The sequence below is a fragment of the Myotis davidii genome, unplaced genomic scaffold (assembly GCF_000327345.1).
Source record: "Myotis davidii unplaced genomic scaffold, ASM32734v1 scaffold330, whole genome shotgun sequence".
Classification (NCBI taxonomy): domain Eukaryota; kingdom Metazoa; phylum Chordata; class Mammalia; order Chiroptera; family Vespertilionidae; genus Myotis; species Myotis davidii.
This window is the reverse complement of record NW_006283770.1, coordinates 7,274,732-7,300,989: the sequence shown is the minus strand read 5'-3', so window position 1 is coordinate 7,300,989 and position 26,258 is coordinate 7,274,732. Positions and strand designations below refer to the sequence as shown.

At 43.5% G+C, this 26,258-nt stretch overlaps 1 protein-coding gene across 2 annotated transcripts in view; it reads left to right on the top strand.

The window, feature by feature from the left end:
• The window catches only part of NELL1 (neural EGFL like 1), a 687,144-nt gene that overhangs the window by 37,878 nt on the left and 623,008 nt on the right, over nucleotides 1–26,258 (top strand). For both annotated transcript variants that reach the window (XM_006753968.2, XM_006753967.2), the window contains exon 2: nucleotides 14,564–14,714. In XM_006753968.2, coding sequence (XP_006754031.1) covers nucleotides 14,564–14,714 — 151 coding nt within the window. The remainder of the gene's footprint in view (nucleotides 1–14,563; nucleotides 14,715–26,258) is intronic.

Genomic DNA, 26,258 nt, shown 5'->3' with positions numbered 1-26,258 from the left:
GATGGTCTTATAATCAATAGTGTCTCGAAGTTATAATTGATAGCTTTTGGTTTTCTTCCTTAGAGTGTGTAAAATATTGGTGTATCTTATTGTCCATGGTACCTTGGACCTGATGAACTTTGGTGTGTAGGTTGGGAGGGTGCACATAGCACTGGGGGCTAAACCAACGTGCTGATGCTGCACTTGGCCTGAGACTGGTCAGTTTGCCACTGCTGACCTGGAACCAGGACACCACGCAGGACCCAGTTCTCAGCTGTGGCTGCTTGTCATATCCTTTGGGATAAACAAATACATGCTAATGCTGGCTTCAACCCAGACGATTTCCCCCCAGGTCTCAGGGTGAGGCACCATATAGGAGAAGGCCTCCACCTGCCTCAATATGTATGAACCACAGGTTTCACTGGAAAGGAGACACACAGGGTGGTGGGTATTTGGCACAGTTTTCTGCAGCACTTGGCTTTTAGCTACCTAATTCATGCCTAAGCTGGCCATAGCATTCTTTTTTGATATTTCATTTCAATAAGATCTCACCGTAATAGAAGCCTGTCCAGCCCACTGGTGTGGAATGTGTGTGGGGACTCCTGCTTTGATTCTCTCTTTTTAAAAACGTGTGACTTTGGAATCCCTTCTCTCTCAATCTTTGAGTGACTGACTGGAGAAAAATAATTTCTTTTTGGGGGCCTTTATCTTGAAAGATGTTCTGAGAGCTCATTTACATATTGATCAATCAGCAAGTATTGCCTGAGAATCTGCCCTGCTGCTGTGTGGCGGCCACTGTTGGGTCCTAATTGTACCAGAAGAATTTGACAGACATCCTCCTCTTGAGGGGCTCTTGGTCTAGGTGCAGGGAGGAGAGAACCAGCAATATATCTCATTCATTCATTCATTCATTCATTCATTCATTCAACAAAGATTTATTGTACAGCCATGTGACAGGCACTATTTTGGGTCTTGGAGATGTAGCAGAGAAAAGGCAGTCTCTGTCTTCATGAACTCTGTGTTCTGGCCATCACAATAAACAAGTAGTTATATGAGACATAAATTAGTAGCTTTAGATAGCAATATATACTATGAAGGAAATAAAATAGCCATACTATAGAGTGGAAAAAGGAGAGGATTGGTTTTAGGTAAGGTTATTGGGGAAGGCTTCCCCACAAAGGTGATGTTGGAGCTTGTGCCTGAAGGAAGGAGTCAGCCATGCAAAGATTATATTATTAATGATCACTTACATTTTATTTACTTATTGATTTTTTAGAGAGAGATTTGTTGTTACACTTATTTATGCATTCAGTGGTTGAATCTTGTATGTGCCCTCACTGGGGTTTGAACCCACAACCTTGGTGCATTGGGATGATGCTCTAACCCAGTGGTTGGCAAACTGCAGCTTGAGAGCCACATGCGGCTCTTCGGCCCCTCGAGTGTGGCTCTTCCTAAGCCTTAGGAGTACCCTAATTAAGTTAATAATAATGTACCTACTTATATAGTTTAAGTTTAAAAAATTTGGCTCTCAAAAGAAATTTCAATCGTTGTACTGTTGATATTTGGCACTGTTGACTAATGAGTTTGCCGACCACTGCTCTAACCAATTGAGCTACTGGACCAGGGCCATGCATTTTTAATGAGGAACACTTTTCATGTACTGAGCACTGATTACGTTCTTTATATTCATTAACTCACTTAATCCTTATAGCAATCCCTACTAATCCTGCATGGGAGATCGGTATTATGAGCCCCATTCTATAGAACGAGGTGCAGGGAGGTTAGATCACTTGGCCAAGGTTTTAGGTCCAGTAGGTGACAGAGCTGAGTTGAATCAGGCTGTTTTGTTCCAGAGTCCACATTCTTGGAATAAATGGTAGAAAGGCCCTTAGGATCAAAAAAGTTTAAGGGGCTCAAGGATGGTCAGTGTGGGTGGAGGTACCCAAGGGGGCCAGAGAGCTCAGCCAGGGCCAGAGTCAAAGCTTGGTCTTCATTTCAGCCCCAGCTGCTCTCCTGAGTCTAAGGCAGCCGTGGGCAAACTACGGCCTGCGGGCCGGATCCGACCTGTTTGAAATGAATAAAACTAAAAAAAAAAAAGACCGTACCCTTTTATGTAATGATGTTTACTTTGAATTTATATTAGTTCACACAAACACTCCATCCATGCTTTTGTTCTGGCCCTCCAGTCCAGTTTAAGAACCCATTGTGGCCCTCGAGTCAAAAAGTTTGCTCACCCCTGGTCTAAGGGGTCTTTCAGGCCATGTTAAGGAGTTAGGGTTTTATTTAAATTGCATTAGGCTGTGTGGTTGGTTGAATAATGATCACCTACCCTTAAAGACATACATGTTCCTCCTGCTGGGTAGCTCAGTTGGCTAGAGTGTCATCCTGATAGGCCAAGATTGTGGGTCCCCCTCTCAGGGTACACATAAGAACCAACCAATGAATAGATAAATAAGTAGAGCAAGTTCTCTCTCTCTCTCTCTCTCTCTCTCTCTCTCTCTCTTTCTCTCTCTCCCTCTCCTCCCCTTCCTCTCTCTAAAATCAATAATAATAAAAAAACATAACCATGTGCTAATCCCTAGAACTTGTGAATGTTACTTTACATCAGTGGTTCTCAACCTTCCTAATGCCGCGACCCTTTATACAGTTCCTCATGTTGTGGTGACCCCCAACCATAAAATTATTTTCATTGCTACTTCATAACTGTAATTTTGCTATTGTTATGAATCGTAATGTAAATATCTGATATGCAGGATGTATTTTCACTGTTACAAATTGAACATAATTAAAGCATAGTGATTAATCACAAAAAACACTATGTAATTATATATGTGTTTTCTGGTGGTCTTAGGCGACCCCTGTGAAAGGGTCGTTCGACCCCCAAAGGGGTCGAGACCCATAGGTTGAGAACCGCTGCTTTACATAATAAAAGTGACTGTGGATGTAATTAAGTTAAGGATCTTCAGGTGGGGAGATGATGTGGATTATCCAGGTGGGCCCAATGTAATTGCAAGTGTCCTCCTGAAATGGAAACAGAAAGGTCAGACAGAGAGGAGGTGAAAGCAGAGGGCGGTTGGTTATGAGATGTGGACTGCTGACATTGAAGATGTAGGAAGGGATACAACCAAGGAGAGCTGGAAAAGACAAGGAAATGACTCTCCTCTAGGACCTCCGGAGGGAGTGTGGCCCTGTGCAACCTTGGTTTTGGTCCAGTGAAACCCATTTTAGGCTTCTGACCTCCAGAACCTTAAGTTAATACATTTATGTATTAAGTCGTTTTAAGCCACTGAGTTTGCAGTAATAGTTGTAGCAGCATCAGGAAGTTAATACAGGCAGTTATTTGAGGGTTTAATGTAAGGGATGAGGTGATTGATACATGACTTGATTTTAAAAAAGGTCTCCTTGATTCTCTGATTGATACATGGGGTGGACAGAGAGTCTGAAAGCAGGGAGAAGAGGGAAGAGAAGAAGGGAGGAGAGGAGGAAAGACACGAGTGGAAGCAAGTTGACATATGGTGTTTGCTGCAATATTACAGTAGTCAAGAGGATTGAGGGTCAGGGTGGTGATGGAGGTGGCACTCAGGCTTGCTGATAAATGGAAGTGCTCAGAGGCACCCTGAGAATTAGGGAGCAGGCAGAGAAGGCATGAAGGAGGTTTAAGATGATCCCAGAACTATGAGGAAAACCAGAAGAAAGTGCCAAAAAGACAGAGTGCTTCTAAAAGGAGAGAGAAGAACTCTGTTTGTGAGGTTGCCAGAGGTCCGTTAGGCTGAGGATAGAGAGTTGGCCACTGGACCTGGCACAGTGCAGGCTGCAAGATGGTTCTACATGAGTGGTACTAAATACTGCCTGGGTGTCTCTCTCCAGACCGAGTCTGTCTCATTCACCACGGTACGGAGCCTGCCACAGAGAATGTGCTCGACAAATGTGTTGGCATGGATGAATGACTGAATTTTGAAGTGGGGAGGGAAAACCAACCTTAGTTGGGGCTCCAGAAGCTTTGTAGAGTTAGAGGGGTTGGGTTGGGCCTTGAGAGACAGGTAGGGTTCGGATAGGCGTGGACGAGGCGGCTAGAGCTTCAGGTGGGAGGAGTTGAGATGAGATTACATGCCCATTCAGAATACCAGGAGCTCCTCATCTGGGCCCAGCACTCAGCGAGCTCACGCTGGGGCCTGAGAGGGCTTTGCTGGAAAATGAACTAACAACCACTCTTGGAGGGGGTAGTTCAGGGAGCCCAAAAGAGTATCTGCTAGTTAAGTCAGATCATACCCACATAGACTCCCTGAGAACCTACCCTTTGAGATGAATTATCATGAAGACACTGTTTGAAACACTATTTAACTTACTGAATACTGACTCAGTGTTGTTACCCTAGTCTAGGGTCTAGGACAGCCGTGGGCAAACTACGGCCCGTTTGAAATGAATAAAACTAAAAAAAAAAAAAACAAACAAAACCCTGCTTTTGTTCCGGCCCTCAGGTCCACTTTAAGAACCCATTGTGGCCCTCGAGTCAAAAAGTTTGCCCACCCCTGGCCTAGGACATGCAAGAGCCAAGTTACTTGCAGGAATGATCAAAGACCTATTTCTCCCCAAATTGACATTTTCATTACTTTAAAAAAGCTTCAGTAAATGGGGATTGTCATTTTTGCCCTTGGTTGTAGATCTTGTTTGGGAGGGCTGTAGGGAGAAATTGGTGGAGAGGGAGCCAGTAGCCAGGAAGCCATTGGCAGTTGAGTTCAGGAGCAAGCAGCACTTCCAATGAGTCTTTTTAAGGGTGACATTAATGCTTAAGTTGATTGGAATAAAATCTCTAATGAAGAAGTCAGTTTTCAAGTCTGCAAGAAATCACATCCATAGCTCCCTCCCTTTCCGCTCAAAGCCCGGAGTCTCAGGTGTCCAGAGAGCTTTACTGCCCCTCCCCTGCTCAGGTTGAAAGGCCAGTAATTGCAGTTTCCCCAGCAGCTGAGAGCACAGACACCCTGCGGCCAGCACAGATAGACAGATAGCTAGAGAGACCTCCCCAGCAGTGACTCTGGAACTAATTAGCTAACAAGGCGTGTAATTAGATCAATGCACGTGAGGTAAGAGCTGATGATGTGCTTTTTAGGACAGCGGATATAAAGGAGCTGCGAAGAAAGCGTTGCATTGAGGAGTTCCACATTATTAATCCTGTTGGAAATATTCAGAATACTAGCATTGATAGAGAAGAGAACCTCCTCTGGCAGCCGTGGCCAGCGTGGGCCCTAACCTGTGGTCAGTATCAGGCTGGCATAGAGTGGTGGTGAGCAGTGACGGTACCTTGTTCACCACGTGGTTACTGCTGGTTTACCTGGGACTGAGGCTGCTTTGTGATGACTCTCTGTTGTGGAAAATATTTTCCCCCTTCCCATAGCATAGGGAGAGGTTCCCACATTACTTTCTTGGCATATATAGTGACCAGGCCTGCCCTAACCTAATAGGCCTTTTATTTCTGTAAGCATCCCCTCTAGCTGCCCTCTTGTCCTCCTTCAGCTCATTTGGAAAGAAAAGAATTGCCCATTTGAAGCGTGCCAAGCCCCCTCCTTCTCCCTGGGTGCAGAGCCCCCAAACCCTCAATGTAATCACAAGCATCCTCACCTCTGACCCCTGGGACCCCAATAAAGCAGATTTTACCTCCCACCCTGCCCTTATTCCCTACTTCTCATTCATTCCTCCACCTCTGCCTGAGATGTAATGCTCCCCTCTTGGTCCCCAAGTGCCAAATTTGTGCAGTTTCTAGGGTAAGATATCGCTGAGGCCACCAAAGTAGTTTCTCATCGAGGCTCAGACAGTTTGCTAATTAATATGATTTTGGTCACTGCAGCCTGTGTTGGAGTTGAACCAATTTCCCAGGGGTGGAAAGTCAGAGATGAATCCACTAAACCAACTAAATTACTTGCATGTGAGAGAGAAGACAATTTCATCAGGAGTATTTTCCTGCGGTTTGACACCTTAGCTTTGCAGGTTGTGGACTTTTAAGAGCTTTTTTTTCCTACGCTGATGACAGGGGAGCCCGGATTCCTGATAGAAAAGTTATGTAATTAAGATGCCTTAAGTTAAACACACGCTTAAGCTGTTTGCATGTCCCCATGCGGGCTGCCAGCTCTGTTCTGAAGCTGGGAAAAGAAGTAGCCAGCACTGTTTCCCCAGAAGAGTCGCTTTCTGCTTCTCCATCTTTGCCCATGAACCCGAGGAGCTTACCTTTGAAACATTAGCTGTTCACCCCAGTAATTGTTCCATCCTCTAATTTAATGGAAACCTATTAAACTGCAACAATAATTAAAATGAGACATCATCTCTGTAGGAGGCTTACATATTAAAATTACTGTGCATTTCAATGCGGGCAGATTTTTATTCTTGAAACACAGCATTTGAAGCAACATGTGAAAATGATTTATAATGAATAATCATGAATTAGCTTGGCGGTTAACATGCACACCCCCTACTGGGGATGTGCCTGCAACCAAGGTACATGCCCTTGACCAGAATCGAACCTGGGACCCTTGAGTCCGCAGGCCGATGCTCTATCCACTGAGCAACACCAGTTAGGGCCCACCACTCCGATTTTTAAGCAGGCTAGAGAACAGACTTTAACATATGGAAGAGTTTTGGGTCCTGGAGGAGGGATGCCGCTGAGGTAAGGAGACCCTGGCGTTGGAGTGGAAATGGAATGGACAAGCTGAAGGATTATTTCTTGCCTGGGGATTAGAGAAGCCATGCAGAAATATATAAAAAGAGCTGCAAAATTGGAGTCGGAAGCTCTGTCTCTGCTACTTATTGGAGGTGGGACCTTGGGCAAGTCACTCTTCTATAAGCCAGCGATTCCTTATCTTTCAAGTGAGGCTATCAGTGCCTATCCAATGGGCTTCTATGAACATGAAATACCATCATGTGTGAGAACACATTGGCAAATGTTAAAGCTCACACTTTAGGGTGTCGGTTTCTGAGCCGCCTTTGCAAAGCTTCTTAGAAATGTAAAGCGAGGTTGAGGGAGGGGAGAGCACAGCTGTGTGCTAGTCATGGTCCAAATATGCTTTCATTCCTCCTTACTGAACCCTCCAGGATGGGCGGGTTTACTACCGTGTTACAGGTGAGGCAACTCATGCATGGAAGGAAGCTGAGTTATCCAAGATCTCCCAGTTTCACTGGGGGAGCTGGCGTTCAAACACTGGGTGAGCTGAGCTAGATGGACGGGGCTGAGAGACAGAGGTTCATCTACTCTCTTAGCATCTTTCAAATACACAGCACAGTCCTGTTCACACTAGGCACCGTGTTATACATTACACCCCCATGACTGGGAAATTTGTACCATTTGCAATGCAGTCTTATTATGCAATCCTTTCACCAGTCTTTCCTTTTCTGTTCTCCTGCCCTGTAATTCAGACAGAGCTGGCATCCCTGCTTTACCTCTCTCTGTATTCAGAGGCGTCCAGCTGGGATGGGGGTGGAGGGATGAGGGTAAGGGGGTGACTTGATCACTGGAATGTGGGGAGGCCGCCTAAAGAGGAGTGGTTACAGTTTGCTAATTTCTTAGTGACGGGGGAAGTGTGGCTTTTCCTAACTGGCATTTTAAATGTTTATGATCAGAGCTCAGCTGCCTCACCAGGCCTGCCTAGTTAGTAAAATTATGGGGGTGCTGCAATCTCTTTTGATTGAATAACATAGTAATTACAAAAATTGATTACTATCATGTGTCACAGGGTTCCTTAGGTTTAGTCCCTGATGGAGGAGTTGGGGACACTCAGCTGGCTTGTTTATTCCTTAGACAGCTCATTACTTTAATGTACTTTTTGTCAACAAGTTGGGGTTATAGTTGAGTGTCCTTAGTAAACCTCTTTTGCTGTGTTGTGGTCCAGACTTTGGAGTCAAGCCATATTAATTATTAATGTAATAGACATCTAGTAAAGCTCTACCATGTGCCCGGCAGTGTGCAGTGTATGGGGTGGTACATACTGGGAAACCATTCCTGGTGGCATATCCAGTCTAGTGGGCATGGTAGCCATTAATAACATGATTACATGCATGAAACCTTGATGATGATGAAAATACAGTGAAACAATTCAGGGAACCCGAGCTGGCCTGGGGCAGTCAGAGAAAGCCCGAAGGAGGGACAATTAGGCTTGCACCCGAAGAAGAGGAAAATAAGAGAGAGGTCACTGCAGATAGGAATGCACCAAGGTGGGGAGGAGCACGATCCTGGAAAGAAGGAAAAGGCTTGTGTGGCTGGAGTGCCGGGGGTGAGGAGGTTGGGAAGCAGAAAGAGAAGATGATAAAAAAGTAATCAGGGCTGCCAGGTGAATGCCATGGAGTGTCATGTGAGAGTCAGTTTTATCTTCATTTGCTTACCTTGAGCCTGGATAAGCCATAAAACTTCTCTGCGCCTCAGTTTCTTCACCTGTAAAATGGGGAGATGTTGATATTTAGCTCACAGAAGTGTTATACAAATAGACGGTTCATAAATATTTCCTGAGTGGATATAATGTGTCAGGTCCTGGGTACACGATGGTGACTTGTCCCTTTTCCACACCCTAGCACCGAGATCACACACGTCACGTGGGTGACTAGCAGATGTAGCACAGGGAAGTGGTATGTGGAACCAGCCTGCCACATTGGGATCTCAGCACCATGGCTTCCTAGCCCAGTGTCTTTCAGAAAATTACTTCAGTTCTGTAAGCCTTAGTCTTTCTTGTCCGTAAAACAGGAAGAGGAATAAAGTATTGTAAGGGAAATGATATGTGCAAAACAGTTAGCTTGCACTTGGCAGCATAATAAGCCATACACGTTGGCTGTTTATCATTCTGGCTTCTGGAGCTAATGGCGGTTTAATGGGATGCTATTGTGAACTTGTTAGTGGAGATAGAAATTCCTACCTGTTAAGTGGGAGTCTCCTGGCATCCCCACCAGTTTCTAATTGTGATTTCTGCTTCTTTGGAAGCGGCTTAGATCAATAACACCTGACGTTCTCGAAGAAAGGCTGCAGGACCTAACAGTGGGACACATGTCCCCTTCCCTCCTGACAACAGGACTCGCCCGTGGATGCTTGGCAGGTTCTGAAGTGGCAAATTTCCTCTGTCCTCAGAAATGAATAGCCAACAACATTTCAAATTAACAAGTGTTGCTTTACCTTTTGGGGCCAGTCTTCCCACCAGCTTACATGGGCCTCAGGCCAGGAGCCTGTGCCATGTCCTATATCAGGATTCTGCCTTGGGTTGAGGTTCTCGGTGTAAACATGCTATAATCGCTAAGATGTTGCCTAGATTCCCCATCAGTCAGAGCTGAGGTGGGCTGCCCTGGTGTGTTTGTTTTGTCACGTTTCTGGTTGCTGCTGTGTTTGCTTATTCAATTCACCAATTGTTGGAGAGTTCCCTTTAAGATTAAGTGGAGTAGCCCAGCAGGTGTGGCTCAATGGTTGAACCTTGACCTATGAATCAGGAGGTCCTGGTTCAGTTCCTTGTCGGGGCATATGCCCGGGCTATGGGCTCAGTCCCCAGTAGGGAGGGTGCAGGAGGCAGCTGATCAGTGATTCTCTCTCATCATTGATGTTTCTATCTCTCTCCCCCTCTCCCTTCCTCTCAGAAATCACTAAAAGTTTATTTAAAAAAAGAATAGGTTGAATAGATGCTTTCCTGCTGGACTTTGAGTGAGCAATATGCTTGCAGAGAAAGAAAAATGCAACAAGGATAATGGGAAGCACGTGGGTGATCACATCCGCAGAGCAATCCCTCAGCAAAGGCCCTCTTCTCCCCCTCTCTCATCTTTTTTGACTTAGGCTCAAAGACCCATCTTCCACAGATGTCATTCCCAGGCTCCACAGGCTCCCTCCTTCCTTTGTGCATTGCCCCACTCTCCCTGTTGCCACCAGGTAACGTCTTGGTCAGGAAGCCATCCTCGAAGGCAGAAATTGCAGTTTTACTTTCACCTCCCTGGTGCCCAGCACAGTGCCTGGCACAAAGGAAACACAAGTATATTCTTGTCCATAATGAAAATAATACCCATTGCACCCTAGGAATCAGGGAAAAGATAAATGAAGTTTCCTGTATCTTAGAGAAGAGTGCGAGTACCATCGTTTAATTTCTTCTCTACTGCCTAATCTCCTTCCTTCTTCACTCAACACTGTTTTACTGATGCATAATCACTACATTAGCATTTTTAGTGTTTCTTTAAAAATGACTAGGTAGAGCTGCCTCATCCCAGGAAAGAAAAAGCACTTAACCCTTGCTGCTGAGTTAGCACTTCTTAACTAGATCATGCAATACCTCGAGTATCTGGAACTACGTTCCCTTTTCCCCTCTTTTCAAAATGTAAAGTGTTCACCCAAAGCGGCGGTTATGTGGGAAATTACTGTGATACAGTGAGAGACTTCAGGTGCACTCCTAGAGGTCACAAAACAGAAAGATTCACAGACAGACCAAATTCTAATGCTGGAATCATTTTGCTTATTAAATCAATTAAACATATCCAGGAAGAAGGATGGGAAAGAGATGGAGTAGGCTGATACACTTAGAAAAGGGTACAAGTGGGGTGGGGGGAGGATAGGAGACCTCACTGGATTCCTGGCTTATCCACTGGTCATATCTTCAGATTTCCTCTCTGCCCTATCAGCTTTGTTGCTGATGCTGTGGTTACATGGATTGGAGCTGAGGTTATAAAAGAAGTGGTACAGTACAGATAGAAATGTATTGCCTAAATTAAAAAAAAATCTCTTCTCACCCACCTAAGACCATGATACATTCCCAGAAAAGCATTTTGGATGACTAGTTCCTAAGCTGCAACTGACTGGGTCAGCTTACAGTATCTGTTTGTGGGGGATAAAAGGAAAAAAAGGGTTCAGTGGATGGGAGGTGCCTGGAGCCAACATGCTTTATCTATTGGAGAGAAGCAGGGACAAGCACATGTGTCCACAGCTGTAGTTCACCTGTTAATTTGGTGATCAGCGGTGGGTTTTATTTAGCATTTTTCAGCGTATACGTGGGGCCACAGTGGGAATGGGATGGGTGTCAAAGATGGGTGTCGGATTTAGGGATGACATAGCTATCACTCTGAAGGTGTCATTATTTGTACATAATGACTTGGTCCTCCCACCCTTTCTATTTATAAGTCATACTCTTACTCAATCCTTTTTTAATGTGTGTTCAACACACTTATGTTTCATTTATTCCATCTATGTTTAACACGTTTCACAGGTTGCTAACTTGCTATCTATATTTAACATGTCCTATGAGCTTTATCCATCCCACTTGTTTTTCTTTCGCAGAATTGAATATTCTGAAATACAGCAAACATACATTATAGTGGTTGAATATGGAAGTACAATATTCACTGTAGGTTCTCAATTGGTTTTCATAGGTTGCTCTTTTAACTCCAGGATAAAAGCAGGCTACTGCAAAGTAGGTGACATCTCACTATATTCAGTAATTGACAGCTGTACATTTATGGTGATCTGGAAAATCAGTAGAGGAGAAAAATGATAAAAAAATCTGGGTGCTTAAATAGCCTCAATACCCTATTTTGCTATGATGGGTTAAACAACATGGTGAGACTAGGGAAGAACCCGGAGATTGTGCAGTTCAGTCCTCGGTTTTCAGATGTGGAGGGTGAGGCTCAGAGGGGTAAAGAATCTTACGCTAGGGGCACAGTGAGGTGTCTGCTCAACTCAGAGCAGTCATTAGTCCCTTGAAACCTGGTCCAGTTTGCTCACCTCTGTACTGTAAAAAGTGGGAATATTTCCCTGTGTTTTTTTTAGTGGCTGAATTATGGTAAACATTTACTCAAAAGAGCTTTTCTGAGAATGAAAATGTACATAAAGTCTCAATGTATCAAAATAGATTTTTTTACATTTCACTCTGGTGAGCGCTAATGGGGTCTTCAGTGTGCCAGTCGCTGTCACAGAGAAGCGGGAAAAGCTGACTGAAGAATGTTCCCATGGGTGAGCAGGTGTGGTGGGATGTATTAGACCCGGAGGTGGGGTGTCCTACAAAGAGGAGGGGCTGAATTGACGCTGACCCTCATTTTCTTTAATTCCATGGCTGCTGGCACTTGAGAAGTACCCATTGATCCCCTAGTTTTCCAAACGACATTCCTATATTCTTTTTTTAAAAATATATTTTATTGAGTTTTTACAGAGAGGAAAGGAGAGAGATAGAGTCAGAAACATCGATGAGAGAGAAACATCAACCAGCCGCCTCCTGCACACTCCCCACTGGGGATGTGCCCGCAACCCAGGTACATGCCCTTGACCGGAATCGAACCCGGGACCCTTCAGTCCGCAGGCCGACGCTCTATCCACTGAGCCAAACCGGTTTCGGCCCTATATTCTAATATGTGTGCTTCCTTGAAGTAACACTGTGAATGACAAAAATAAGTGGAAAATACATTAATTCAGTATGTTTTTATTGGCTGCCTGTTTTCTGCCAGGCACTAAGAACTATAGATAGAACAGTGAATAAATAAATATGCCCGCCCTCATGGAGCTTATAGTCTCGTGGCAAAAGAAGGGAAATTATGTAAGGAATATGAAATAAGATTATGATAGAAGGGAATAATAAACGGATCACAATATATATGTTATGAAAGGTGAGATGGAGAGAATAATTAGAGTGGCGTGTTAGACATTTGCAGAGAGCCTGTTTTGGAGGAACGACCCAGGAGGTTGCATTTGCAGCCAGCGCTGAAGGAGGAGGGGCCAGGCATGTGAACAGTGGGAGAAGAGCACTGTGGGTAGAGAGGGAGGACAAAGACGCTGAGGCAGGAATGGGCTGGGGGAGCTCCTCTTGCAACCGAGAAGAGTGTGATGCTGTGGGGAGAGGTAGGCAAGAGTCAATTTCTATGTTACCTTGCAGGCCATGCTAAAGAGCCAGGATGTTACCCTGGGAGCAGTGGGAAGCCGTTAGAAGGTTTCAAGCAGGAAACGGAAATGATTCTGACTTATGCTTTTAAAGAGCTCTTTGGTTGCTGTGTGGAGAGTGGAGAGAGAAGGTATTCTGGAAGCATACCTTCTCCTTATCTCAGCCCTTGACCAAAGCTGACAGCAGGTCACCTACCAGTACAGTAGTGAAGGCCTTCTTTTGGGCAGAAAAGCAGATGTCCAAGTAGGACTATGCTGGTAGAGTGTTCTCCCTGGGTTGGGAGAACCGACCTTCATGCCATTCCTAGCCTGACTTTTGTAGGTAGACTGTGGTGTTCTTTTCTGTGCTGCAAATTTAAACCAACTACTCATGGGATTATGGAAGGTTAAGTTCAGGAAGCCTTGACAAATGACATAGTCCAGTGGTCGGCAAACTGTGGCTCGCGAGCCACATGTGGCTCTTTGGCCCCTTGAGTGTGGCCACGAAGTTTCAATCGCACTGCACATGCGCACCCGCACGTGGTATTCTGTGGAAGAGCCACACTCAAGGGGCCGCAGTTTGCCGACCACTGGCCTAGTCCATACCCTCATTTTGTAGATGAAGGGACTGAGGCCAAACTAAAGTCAAGAATTCAAGGATTTCTTTTTGTCAGAAGCCACTCTTTAGCTGAGGTGCTTTAAGGTCCGCACACAGGTCTGGGGTGTTGGTGGGCAGCGCAGCGGTGCAGCCTTTGTGTTCTGTGTTTTCAAAGGCTCCTCCTGCAGCCCCCGAGTAATAACCGGGTAGTTACATAGTCAGAGGACGCGGTCTGGGAACCACGAGTCTCACTAAACCCCTTTGCTGTTCATTTGTCATTCTTTGAAGAGTTTTCTCCAGCTCAGCTCCCTGGGTGCCACTTTCTGATGCCAGGCAGCGTAGTGTAAAATGAGGAGATAATACCCGGTTTATCATGACAAGGGGGAGTCTGCGTATGAAATGATGAATGTCTCTCATACGCGGATGTTGCAGAGAGATTCCTGTCCAGGCTCTCGCACCTGTAGGCCTGGACTTGAATAAATATTTCATGAGGAAAGTCACCCACTGCATATGTGCAGAGAAATTCCAGGCACGTGTATGGATTACAAGCATGCCTTGTATTTATTCTCTAGGCAAAGCGGAGTTGTCTGGTATTATTAGCGCGAGTAAATCTTGGTGGGGTACAAAGCAAGGATGGGTTTCCCTCGGTGCATTGTGGAGAGGTCACAGAGCCCATGGGAAAAGTGGACTTGGAGTCTGCAGAGTGGCGTTTGGATCCTCCTAGACTCAGGATTCTCTGAAGTTAGGGCCCCATTTATTTGCCTTTATTTACAGCAACTTAATCTGTTTGCAGCAGGCCAACTTGCTCAGTGTCCTGTCAGAATTCCCATCAGAACACCCCTGGCCAGTTGTGAACGTGTCAAAGTGACAAGGGGGCACGGTGGCCGGGATGGCATGTCTGGGTTTTGCATTGAATGAGCGAGCTGTATGGAGTGGTGGCTGGCGTCTGAAAATGGAAAGTATTGATAAGAGGGGGAAATGAAAAATGCAACCTGGATCCTTTGGACACGGCATTTTTAACTCTGCATCTTCTCTCCTCTTCCTTCTCATGTTCTCTCTCCTCTTTTTTCTTCTGCATTTTTTCTTTCCTTCTTCTCCCTGCCCCCCCACTCCTGTTTCTCCCGCTCTTCTTTCTTGACTCCCAGACACACACAGAGAGATCCATGCAGCCCCTCACGTGAGTGAGAAATTAATTCAGCTGTTCCGAAACAAGAGTGACTTCACCTTTGTGGCCACTGTACAGCAAAAGCCGTCAACGTCAGGAGTGATCCTGTCCATTCGGGAACTGGAACACAGGTAAGAAAGCTCAATCTTAGAAACCTGGGTAGGAGGAATGCACTTGCATGAACGCCCGGGGATTTAGAGGTGGTAGCTCCGAGAGAACATGCAGCTGGCTGAGGCCTTGCTTCTATTGAACACATCAGTACATTTACTTTGCATTAAGAATTTACTGTGGGCCAAGCGGCTTTCTTGTTTGCTCTCCAAGGACCGCTCACGGATATCTTTCTGAGCGACCTCTAGCTTCTGGTGGACCTTGCTCATATGAAACCACATTCTATCCATCATATTTAGATCATCACGCAAGCTAATGAGTAACATTTAACAGTAATGTTTAATAAGTGTGTATTGTGCAGAACTGTGCTTGACACTGGGAATATTAAGGTGAATAATAGGGAATTTTTATTCTAAGGATCACCTAAGTTAATGGGGAAGTGGGACAGATAAATATCACAGAGTATTATAGATGCAATGCTAATACGCTGTGTTTGGGAAATAAAGGCAGTAGTGGTTAATCTCGGAATGGGTTGCGGTAAACCACGAAAGGCTTCAGGAAGGGTGATGGTTGTGTAAGGACAAAAGTGAGTAGATATTTGACAGGCTGAATGGGAAGGAATAAGGGATCAGAAGAACAGCATCCCAGAAAGAGGTTGCCACGATTTTAAGATGGAACAGGTAGGTTGGTAAAAATAGTAGTAACTAACGTTATTTTGAGCACTGATCAATGCCAACCATTGTTCTGAACATTTACACTAAAATATTAAGTGTTTAAAATATTAAACACTTAAAATATTTTAACTCATTAATATGTGAGATACTGTAGGGTTTCTTTTTGGGTGGGGGGGATGTGAGTTCAAGGATTTTTGAAATTTTTAATGCTTGGGCTGGTTTAAATATATAGGTAATACCTCATTTATAAATGTTTCTGATAGAATTAGCATGACTATATTATAGGCTGATAATTTGATTTTGGGGAGGCTGGGAAATCTTCTATTATTGGAAATGTTCATTTTCTAATTCTTTCATGTTATTCTATTTAATTTTAAACTTTTCTTTGGATAAACTTAAATTTTGTTAATCATATTTCATTATGTTTGCAATTTTTGGAGCAAAGAATTGGACATTATATTTTATGTAATAACATTTATACTTGTGGTGATATTTTTTTAAATGTGTAATGTAAAACATATGTATTTCCTTCTTTTCTTGGCTGGGCTCATCATGGGATTGTGTAATCTATTGGTGTTTTTTTAAATGAAACAGTTCTTAGTTTTGTTGATCAAGACTACTGCTTTTCATTTTAAGTTCATTGATTTCTGCTCATTTCCTTTTCAATCATCTTAGTGATTTTACTAGCTTCTTGAATGTTCGTTTATTTTCATTATTTTCTGTTTACTGAGTGCTTTTTCTTGTATTATTTTGAATTTAGCATATTAATATCACTATATAATGTTTTCATTTTCTGTACCTTTCTATAGTTTTAAATTTCAATTTGGCATCCTCTTTGATCCAAGTTAGGGGAGTGTTTAAAAATTTCAAAGTGATTAAAATAAATATTTATTGTATGACCTGGTTTTATTTACAGACATCAAAATGTGCTTTAAGACTCCTAGACTTTTTTTTTTGATGAAAATTTTTTTCTGAAATTGGGTTTTTGCTGAAATGGTGGCTGTGTACCATGCTCAGTATTTTAATTTTGGGGGCACATTTTCAAAGAATGGGTAGCTATTGTGCATATAGATACATACAGATACAACTTTGTATGCAGTACTGTTCAGTTATCTGGCTCCTATGTGTTTTTAGTTTTACTTGAATGATGACATTCTGAGAGAGGTTGATTAATAACTTTCACTGTGATGAGAATTTTGTCATTCCCCTTGGGTAGGCTTGAGAGCCAGCAGGACTAGATATGTCATGCATTACTTGTACCCCATTTCATTGACCAGTCCTGGGAAATTGGGTCTAGTGGTGGGTGAAGGCTGAGAGAACATGGATATTGGAATAACTAGGCAGTTTCTGTCTTGATTGTTTGGGATGTTTCCTCTCTGGTTAGGGCTGCCCAGAAATTCATGGCTAGTGTCATGGCGTATGTTGTCCCAGGCACAGAGGTTGCCCTGGATGTACTACATGTAGAGGTTGCACAGGGCAGAGAAAAGGGCAGAGGTGTGGCATCTGGAGGCTGAAATAAAGAATACCTGGAGATTTTTGTAAGTATTAGATATATTTGTAAAACACCTAGCACAGAATGGGACCCTAATGAAAATGCCTTTTAGGTTTAAATTGATATTAAAAAAGCCTTGGTGGCAGTGTCCGTGATGGTGGCTCTGGCCATGTTGGTGGTGATGTTGACATTTGATGCTGAAGGAAAACAGGACACTGAGAAGTGGCCAGATAAGCAGCCGCCACTCCTCTCTAGTTCTGTGGTTAGAGGGAAATGAGCATCTCCCAGGCTTTATGGTTGAATTCAGTTTCCAGGCCAAGTTCCCCTCTGCGGATAAACTTGGGGAATGGCATCCCGGGAGCTGAATGCTCGCCTTGGCCTTCACGTGCCCCACAGGAAGTCATCATCCAACTGCCTTTCCCACAGCGACCATCCAGAAAAACGGCATTGACTGTTTTGGAAACCACTGTTTCCAATTTCTGCCAGGCTTCTGGCTATTCTCAGACGAGGCCATTATTGAGTTAATGACAGGAGAGTTCATTCAGTGGCTGAGTTCCCTTCTAGGCAAAGGCAGGCATCTCTCTCACCTGATGGGGATGCAGCAGCCAGAAGTGAGTGGTTTGAGAGGCTGTGATTCCTTAAACCAGAGTGAACTTTTTGGCACAGCGATACCTGCAAAATTCCTAGTAACCGAGCCAATCCGGTTTGCATGGATATCTTAAGTGAACAGATACAATGAAATGGAAAACTTAAGTATAAAGATGATTGAAAAACGTACCTAGGAATAGCAATTGAAATAGACTTTTTTAAGTAATGGAATGGGCACTCTTATTTTAATCTATATTTCTAATTTGATGGATTTTTTTTAATAGTACCAATAGAGCACATTGGAAGAGCAACAAAGATGAATCTGTCTTGCTGAACTATCTTAATGACATTGCAGATTTAATGTTTATATTTTGTAACTCAAGTGTGTTAATATAGGGCTTTGTTAAAATGCAAAGCTTAATTAACATAGATTAAATATAATGGAATGTCCTGCCAGTATATGCAAACTCTAAAAGATATGATGGTAAATTTTCTGTTTTTTAATTTTATTCCTAAATGATAGATAAAATGAAATCTAAGCATAATTAATAGGATGCTGAAATCTAGGGGTCTAAGAAAAAACCTTCTGTTGCACAGATCTGTGAGAAGATGAAGAGGACATTTTGGGCTTCCGAAGAGAGCATCTCTTTTACTTAAACAAAATTTTGTATTTCAAAAGATATTCTTCAGTTTTCTGAGTTCTTGTGGTAGGAAGAACTTCCCTCTTAGATGCCAGATAGACCTGGGTTCAATTTGTGGCTTTATCAGTCGCCAGAGTATAAGCTTTTGCAACTGCTCTTAATTTACCTCACCTCAGTGTAACCTTCCGGTGACATGAAGGTATTGGTTTACAGGATCTTGGAGTCATTGGGAGGAGTCAACAAGAGCTAGGATGTGAATGGGGCTTCACACCCTATGTATTAGGCACTCAACACATGCCATGTCCCTTCTCCTCGTGGCTTCTTTCAGTATTTCTTAATTTCTCCCCCAATTCTTCAGAAGTGAAAAGTGGTTCTCACGACTTGGCATGGCAATTAGGTTTTTCATATCAAGAGTTTGTTATAGTTAATAAGCAAAAAGCGCTGTCTGTAATGGAATGCATTCGGTAAACAGCAGGTTTACCTTTCTAATTATGAATTATTTAAGCTTATATGTAAATAATTTGGTACTATCAGAGAATTTATTGAAGAGTATCAGAATGAAGGGTAGGAAGTGAGGGGGGAAATTCCAGAAGAGGGTCATCAGGTTTGATGAAGCCAGCCGAAGAAAGGACTTTTCCCTTGGGTGATTAGCTGTAAGGAGATTTGTCTTTGGGTGGTAAATACAATGCAATCAATATACAGATGATGTACAGAGAATTGTACACTTGAAACCTGTATAATTTTATGAACCAATGCCACCCCAATGCATTTATTTTAAAAAGGCAGTACATTTCTAGAAATTAAATCTTTTATATATATTTAGAAGTTTAATTCCTTCCTCAAGGAGATATAGTATATAAGGCTTATATTATTTAAAAAGTAGGTGTTTTCTGTTGTTAAATTGCTTATATTTGGGAAGGAAGGGAGCAAAGTTGAAATTGGAATCTTACCCTAATACAGATATATTCATGCTGCTTTCAAATGGTCCCCACATTCTACACGTAAATGGAGAGGATTTAGTTTTAGAACTATGTGTTGATTAATCTGTAAGTTCCCTTATCAACATTCAGGAAGTAGTCGTGAAAACCTACCCAATATCATGTGTGGTGATAGATGCTGGGCTACCATTGTAAAGCATAGAGTGCTGGAGACACAACACATGGATGGTTAGTGCCCTAGGAGGACTACTGGGAGCACAGAGCAGCGTACCTGGCCTTACCCCAAAGGAATGCAAAAGTCCTTCCACTGAGAGTTATGCTTATTATGCAACAAAGGACAAGTAGAAATCAGCCAGGAGAAGATGAATGGAAGAGGCTTCTGGATGCAACATGAGTGAAGGGGCGCGAGATGAGGTAGATCAGGTGCATTAAAAGAACTGAAGACAAATTCAGTCTTATTGGGGGGTGGGGAGAACCTAGGTAGGGAATAAGGGGCAAGGTTTGGCAAGAGACCAGATCATGAATGGCTGTATAGTCAGTGCAAAGCCATAAAGGAGATGTAAGTGAAGGTGTGGCATGATTAGATTTGTGTTTTAGAAAGATGGCACTGGCTGCTTAGTGGAGAATGCCATGGAGAGGACAAAATTGGAGACAGGGGGCCAGTTAGGTTGCTGCTACTGCCTAGAATCTACTCTAGCTAAGAGGATGAGTCCTGGCTATGATCAAAGTCCATGCTCATCCATGCAACGAGCCTGTCCTCAGGGAGCTAGCATTCTAGTGGGTCCGATAATTATGGTGCAAATGGAGAGAAGTTGATTAAGAGATCATCAGGAGATGGAGTGAACTGCTTGTAGTTCTGTGTAGCATGTTGGAGGGTGGAGAGGGAGGAGCCAAAGGTGATGACCAGGGTTCTGGCTCAGGCTATGGGAAGTGCTATGCCCTGAGAAGAAGGGTGGGGTGGTTCATGTCACAAAGTGTGGTTCCCTGAATTTACTTTGAGATTTTAGTTGAATAAATTAACCAAATAGAAAAGAGCTGAAAAGGGCAACAAAGGACAGGAAATAACTTGCTGGTGAATGGAATTACTTACCTCTGGATCAAGGCTGCTGCTTGAAGAAGGAAGCAGCTAGAAGCTGAAAATGTGCCCCCTCCATTGATGCACCCAAATGGGTTTGGAATCTGGGTTTCCATCCTTCTTACCTCTATGACTAGCGGAGTGTAGACACAGCTTCAAGGCGGAGGGTAAAGGTGGCAGTGTGCATAAGAAAGCAGTTTTCAGACAGATGAAAATGAATGGAAGGATCTCATGTCAAGAAAATGAAGTTTTTCAGGAACGCACTAATTTAGTAAATTTTAAATCTTCGTCAGAAGAAGTGAAGCTGTTCAGATGACTTTTGACCTTAATTGAAGACAAGAAATATCACAGCAATAGTGGGTAATGTTTTGAACAAATTGCTCCTGCTTGTAATATGCATGTAAGATTTTGGATTGCTGAATGTTTGAGAAGTGGAAAAACAGAAAATGTAGCCATTAACCTTTACTTTTTAGTAAAAAGTCCCAATTTCTTTAATATTTATGCATCAAATCATTTAAGTTCAGTGGAATTCTTCTAGAGAATTAAAAAAGAAACTGCCATCTTTGACCTTCTTTGGAATTAGTAATTGTGAAACACCGTATATCAGGAGAATATTTGGTTTTGTGGAGAGAAAGGTGGATGGACAAGCGTTGTCACTGGTGAAAGATAGACTTAACCCCTCATTTGTTGAGTTCTAGGTGGAAGGCACCCAGACTGTCAGTCCATAGATGCGAGTGGTGCAATGGCTGGGATGCTGGGCTGGGAGTCAGGAGATATGGGCTTGAGTCTTGGCTCTGTCACTGAATACCCAGGAGACCCTGGGCAGACTCCTCCTTATACCTCAAATTGAAATTCATTTGTCATTAGATACTAACCATCATCAGACACGAATCTGTTGGTAGGCGCATTGGTGGATTCTGCTGTAGTGCAGAGGACATGCAACGGGCCTGTCCTCAGGGAGCTAGCATTCCAGTGGGGAGAATCAGAGGATACATATGGACACATGGAAACCAAATGATAAATGTCATGCAGGGAAATAAAACAGGGATGAGTGGGGAAAATAGGCCAGAGAGGACGGGACACTGGAACTGAATCCAAGGAAGAGCCAGCCATGAGAAAATCAGAAAACCGAGTGTCCCAGGCAGAGGAGACGCTACATTTGATGGTCCTCAGGCAGGATCCTGCCTGGTGTGCTCAGGGATAGACAGAGGACTGGTGTAGATGGAGCTTTGCAAGTTGAGAGTGAGGATAGGAGAGGAGTGGTTCGAGGTGAGGTGCTAATGGTAATAGTTGCCTTGACAGTTTTACAGTGTGGGAGAGAGTGCTTCAGAAATGACAAGTGTGATAGTTACACAGGCTATATCATTTCAGGTTCAAATCACTTATTGAGCACCGGCTATCTGCCAAGAAAGTTGACCCGTCCATCAGAATTGTTCCTTGGAAATCAAAATACTTTCTTAAGTTGTGATTTTATAATAATTACATCAATTTTTAGAACAAATGACTACACAAGCTCAGTAATTTATTTTTCAATTCTTCAGATTCTTGTTCCTACTTTTCATTGATGGAGTTGGTTGCCAATAATCATAGCCTGATAGATGTGATTTCACAGTTCACCATTGGAAGCGTTATCAGTTCATCCGGAGACAGCCAGAACGAGGTTGTTTTAGCCAGTAATAGCCTTTCTTGAGAGATGGAAGGCCTCGTCCCCCAGAAGTCAGGCATGATACGGAGCTGGAGGAGAATGTGGTGTGTGGAAGTGAGGCACTGTGAAAAGGAGTTTGTGGCTGGAGTGCAGCCTGCAGGGGGCATTGACACTGGTAGGCTCCTGTCTATGAAAGGTAGCCTTGTAGGGTTTGTGGATGAGCATGGACTTCGTTATAAGATGAAGGTTGAAATTGCAGGCCTGTCATTGACTTGCAGAAGTGCTTTATTTGGCTGGCTCACATTGAAATGGCTGCCAGAGTATTTTTTGATTAAAATTTTTAATAATCATGAACTAGTTTCCAACATTTAAAAATTGGGTGATCTGTCCTAAATTCAACTTTCCAGCTTCTTTTGTACATGGGTACATGCATTTTACTTTTCTCCTAATGCTACATTAATAATAATAATAAAAAACACCCAGCAACTAACACAGGGCCTCATAGTGATAGGGAGACAATCGGGATAGATAGAGACTGTGGACTTCTGAAGAATGCATGTCCTTGGGAACAAGGAATAAACTATCTCTTTCTGGTAATTGTATGTTCAGTGTCTAGAGTTTATCTGGATTTAAATCAATAAGAGGTGGGAAAGTGCGGTGACTGTTTCCAGCATTCAGGACCTGACTGTACTTTGTAAAAGAGCAGATGAGTGTGTTTGGTATTGATTTCAGCACTGTTCACAGAAAAATCTTGGGCTGGAAACTGGAGCTGTTGATCTGGCTACCCTTACTTAAATGGTGACAGATGTCAGACTGAATTTGAACTTCTCACACACAGTGAAAGGGAGGCAGAATTGATTGCTACCTAGAATGTGCCAGATGCTTGACCTCATTATCTCATTTTTGTTCCCATCACAACCAAGATAAGATAGGTGTTATTTTTCCATCTTTGAGATCAGGAATCTGCTGGTCAGAGAGGTTGAGTAATTCATCCAAAGTTATGTGGATAGAAAACGGCAGAGCCAGAATACAAAGCCCAAGTCTGAAGAATTTGAAATATGACCCAGAAGGGTACTTAAGGACTTTGACCCAAATCCTAATTTATTTGTTTTTTGTTAATCCTCACTCAAGGCTATTTTTTTCCATTGATTTTTTTTTAAGAGAGTAGAAGACAAGGGGAGAGACACACAGAGAGAAACATCAATGTGAGAGAGACACATCGATTGGTTGCCTTCCACACATGCCCCGACCAGGGCCCGGGAATCAAGCCTGTAACCCAGGTATGTGCCCTTGACCGAAATTGAACCCACAACCCTTTAGTCTGTAGGCTGAATCTCTAACCACTGAGAAAAACCGGCTAGGGACCCAATCCTTATTTTTACATATCGTTTCTCACCTCTGGTAAGCTTCATGTGAGGAATTGCAGTCTTGCTGAGTTGGACATGTAGAGATTGATGTAATCCCAGCCTGCCTCAGGGCACATAACACTGACTGGCAGGGGATTCCCCCAGCAGGTTCCAAGGTCACTGAGCCTACAAAATAGTCTTGCAGAACAAGAGTTATGAGATGGAATAAACTTGAGCAAGATGACATATTCTCTTGGAGAATCACAATTAATATTAGCATATCAAAGGCTCTTTAAAATCATGTAATAAGGCACTAGGCACTGTGTTAAGCACTACAAAAGCATTGTTGCATGGTGTTCTTACAAACGATGAAGTAGGTTCTATTATTAGTCCCACTTCATGGTTGAGGAAACAAGCATAGAGGGTTGGTTGCTTTGTCAAGGGTCACCCAGCTAGTGAAATGATGGAGCTTGGAGTCAAACTCAGCCAGTCAAATCTGGCACCTCAGCACATTTTCTTAACCAATCTAGTGTATCGCTTCCTTACACTTCCTTTCTGTAGCATTTCCCAAACTTATTTTTATCATGCAGTGCTTTGGGGAGTGTTATTTAATATCATTTGGTTGAATTACCATTCTAACAAACACTGGGATACTGGGGTGTTTCTCAGCCTCTAGAAGGGTTCAGGAATCTGGAGAAGAGCTATGAGTAAATTAATAAAGAGACTAGACATGAAGTATAAATTTGGATGGCATTTTGGGGAGCCAGAGGAGACTTAGCTTCAGTAACCAAGTTTTCTGGATCTCTGGGCCCTTAGCTTTTTGTTAACACAAATTTCCCTAAAGCAAAGCATATATACATATCAAAGGTAAGGTTTGGTATACAGTAAGCATTATCAGGTTGGGGGAACTTCCTTCACTGTCAGGCAGCAGGCAATAATATATGCAAATCTTTAGGTTTGAGGAAATGCTTTCAGCTATTCCAGCAGGCAATATGTATCTTCAGCCCTGCTGAAGCCTCAAGGTCCACCAACATTTTGATGAACTTCTTGCATTTATGACCTGCTGGAATTAGCCCCCAGCACTGGGAAATGCACACACAACATTGATTCAAGGCCACTCTGGCTGTTGGTCTAGAAAGAAGTAGTTTGGAGAGTCTTGGAACCCTGAACATGGTGGAATGGGTGAGGGTGTCAGGGAACTGGCAGTAAGAGGTCATGTGAGGTGTGATGGGGTTGAGCTAAGTTAAGGTGTCTCCTTAGTAACTGGTGCTTACACTTTGCCTTTCTGTGGTGGGCAGTGCCTGCTGTCCAAATGCTGCAATGGTGCCCATTGCCCAGCCAGGTTTTGGTGATGCACTGAGGGCAATGCCTGGTGCTCTCTCCATCTGGCAAGGTTCAGAGGCAGGCAGATGGGGCTGGACAGCCTCAATTGTCAGATGAGACTTTTTGGATTGCTGAAATGTTTCAGATGAAGTTTAGATAAATCATTCCGAGCTGTCTGGTCAATGAAAAATGCAACTCATGGGCTTTCCTGATGTCAAATTCCCTTAAGCCAGAGTGGATCCCAGAAATGAATGGATTGGCTGGTAAAACCCTGACACTTTACATTTGAGGAAAGCCATGAGAATTTATAAGAATCGTTTCCCACTTCTTTTTGCAAAGGCTCTGAAATATGGTAAGTATAGCAACTGCTGGGGTTCAAAATAAGTTCCTTTCTCATCTTTTGGAGTACCTGGGGGACTCGAAGACTTATTTACTGTGGCTTTATGGTGCCTCAGGGATGCAGAGATAATCCACCTGCTCCCTTGAGCTCTTTCCAGGAAAACTGTTTAGGAAGATGTGTGGTGGGTATTATAGGAGGGCAAGATGAGGCTCTCAATTCAGATTGTAGTAGCCTTGGAACTTGAACCCTAGGACAGTAGTCAATGCCTTTTTGATGGCCCAGGAAGTCTGGTTACAGAAATTTTGAGCAACCTTTTTCAGTCTTGACTCTTGGTGCTCTGTAGTTTTTGGAAGACTACAACCATTGCTTATGTCCGTGCTTGGAGAACAGTTTCCGAATAAGGCCTGATGCAAGGTAGCGGCAGAACTCGGGAGGCAGAGCCTTGCCCGAGAGAGATCCGTGGAAGACAGCCAGTGCTGTGTGCCGTGTGCAACCACGGCTGGTCCAGCGCCTTCCGCCTGCTGTGCTGTCTACATCTCTGAAGAGTTACTAAACACCTTTTATAAGCCAAGTGCTGTGTTAGGTGGTGGGGAGGTTGAGATCCATCAACAGTTACAACACATCAGGTAAGACTTATAGGAGGGGCAAGTCATTTCATGTTGTGCCTTTGCTCAGCACCCTTTGTTTGCTTCCCGTGGGTTCAATATAAAATTCCAGTGCTCTGTGTGATTGGGCCCCTGCCTGCCTGTCAGCTCTCACCTCCTGCCCCTTCTACACGGCCCCTGGGCTTAGCCACAGTGGCCTCCCTGCTGTTCCACATACTTGTCCAGCTGTTTTGCCTCTGCCCCAAGGCTTTTGCACTCATTTTCCTTGTCTAAGAACACCCTCCTCGCCCTAGCCGGTTTGGCTCAGTGGATAGAGCATCGGCCTGCAGACTTAAGGGTCCTAGGTTAAATTCTGGTCAAGGGCATGTACCTTGGTTGCAGGCACATCCCCAGTGAGGAGTGTACAGGAGGCAGCTGATCGATGTTTCTCTCTCATCGATGTTTCTAACTCTCTATCCCTCTCCCTTCCTCTCTGTAAAAAATCAATAAAATATATATTTTTTAAAAAAGAACACCCTTCCCCTGAAGGATTTATGCCTCACTTCCTTCAAATCCTTTTACGTGTTTATACCTTATTAGAGAAGCCTTTATGTACACTGCCATGCTCTAGCCCCATCACCCTGCTTTATGTTTGGTAAACTTTATCATCATCTTATACCAATATGTTCAATTGTTTCTCCTCTCTTTTATTAGATAAGCAACTCACGTGCAGAAACTTTGCTGCTATATCCCCAGCACCATAAACAGTTCCTGGCACCATCCAGTGCTTACTAAATGAATAAAAGGGGAAATTAAACCTGTTGAAACACAGAGAAGGAAGCCACTAACTCTTCCAGGGACAGTCAAGGAAGGCTTCCTAGAGAAGGTGGCATTTAACCTGGAACTTGAGGCAGGAGTGAG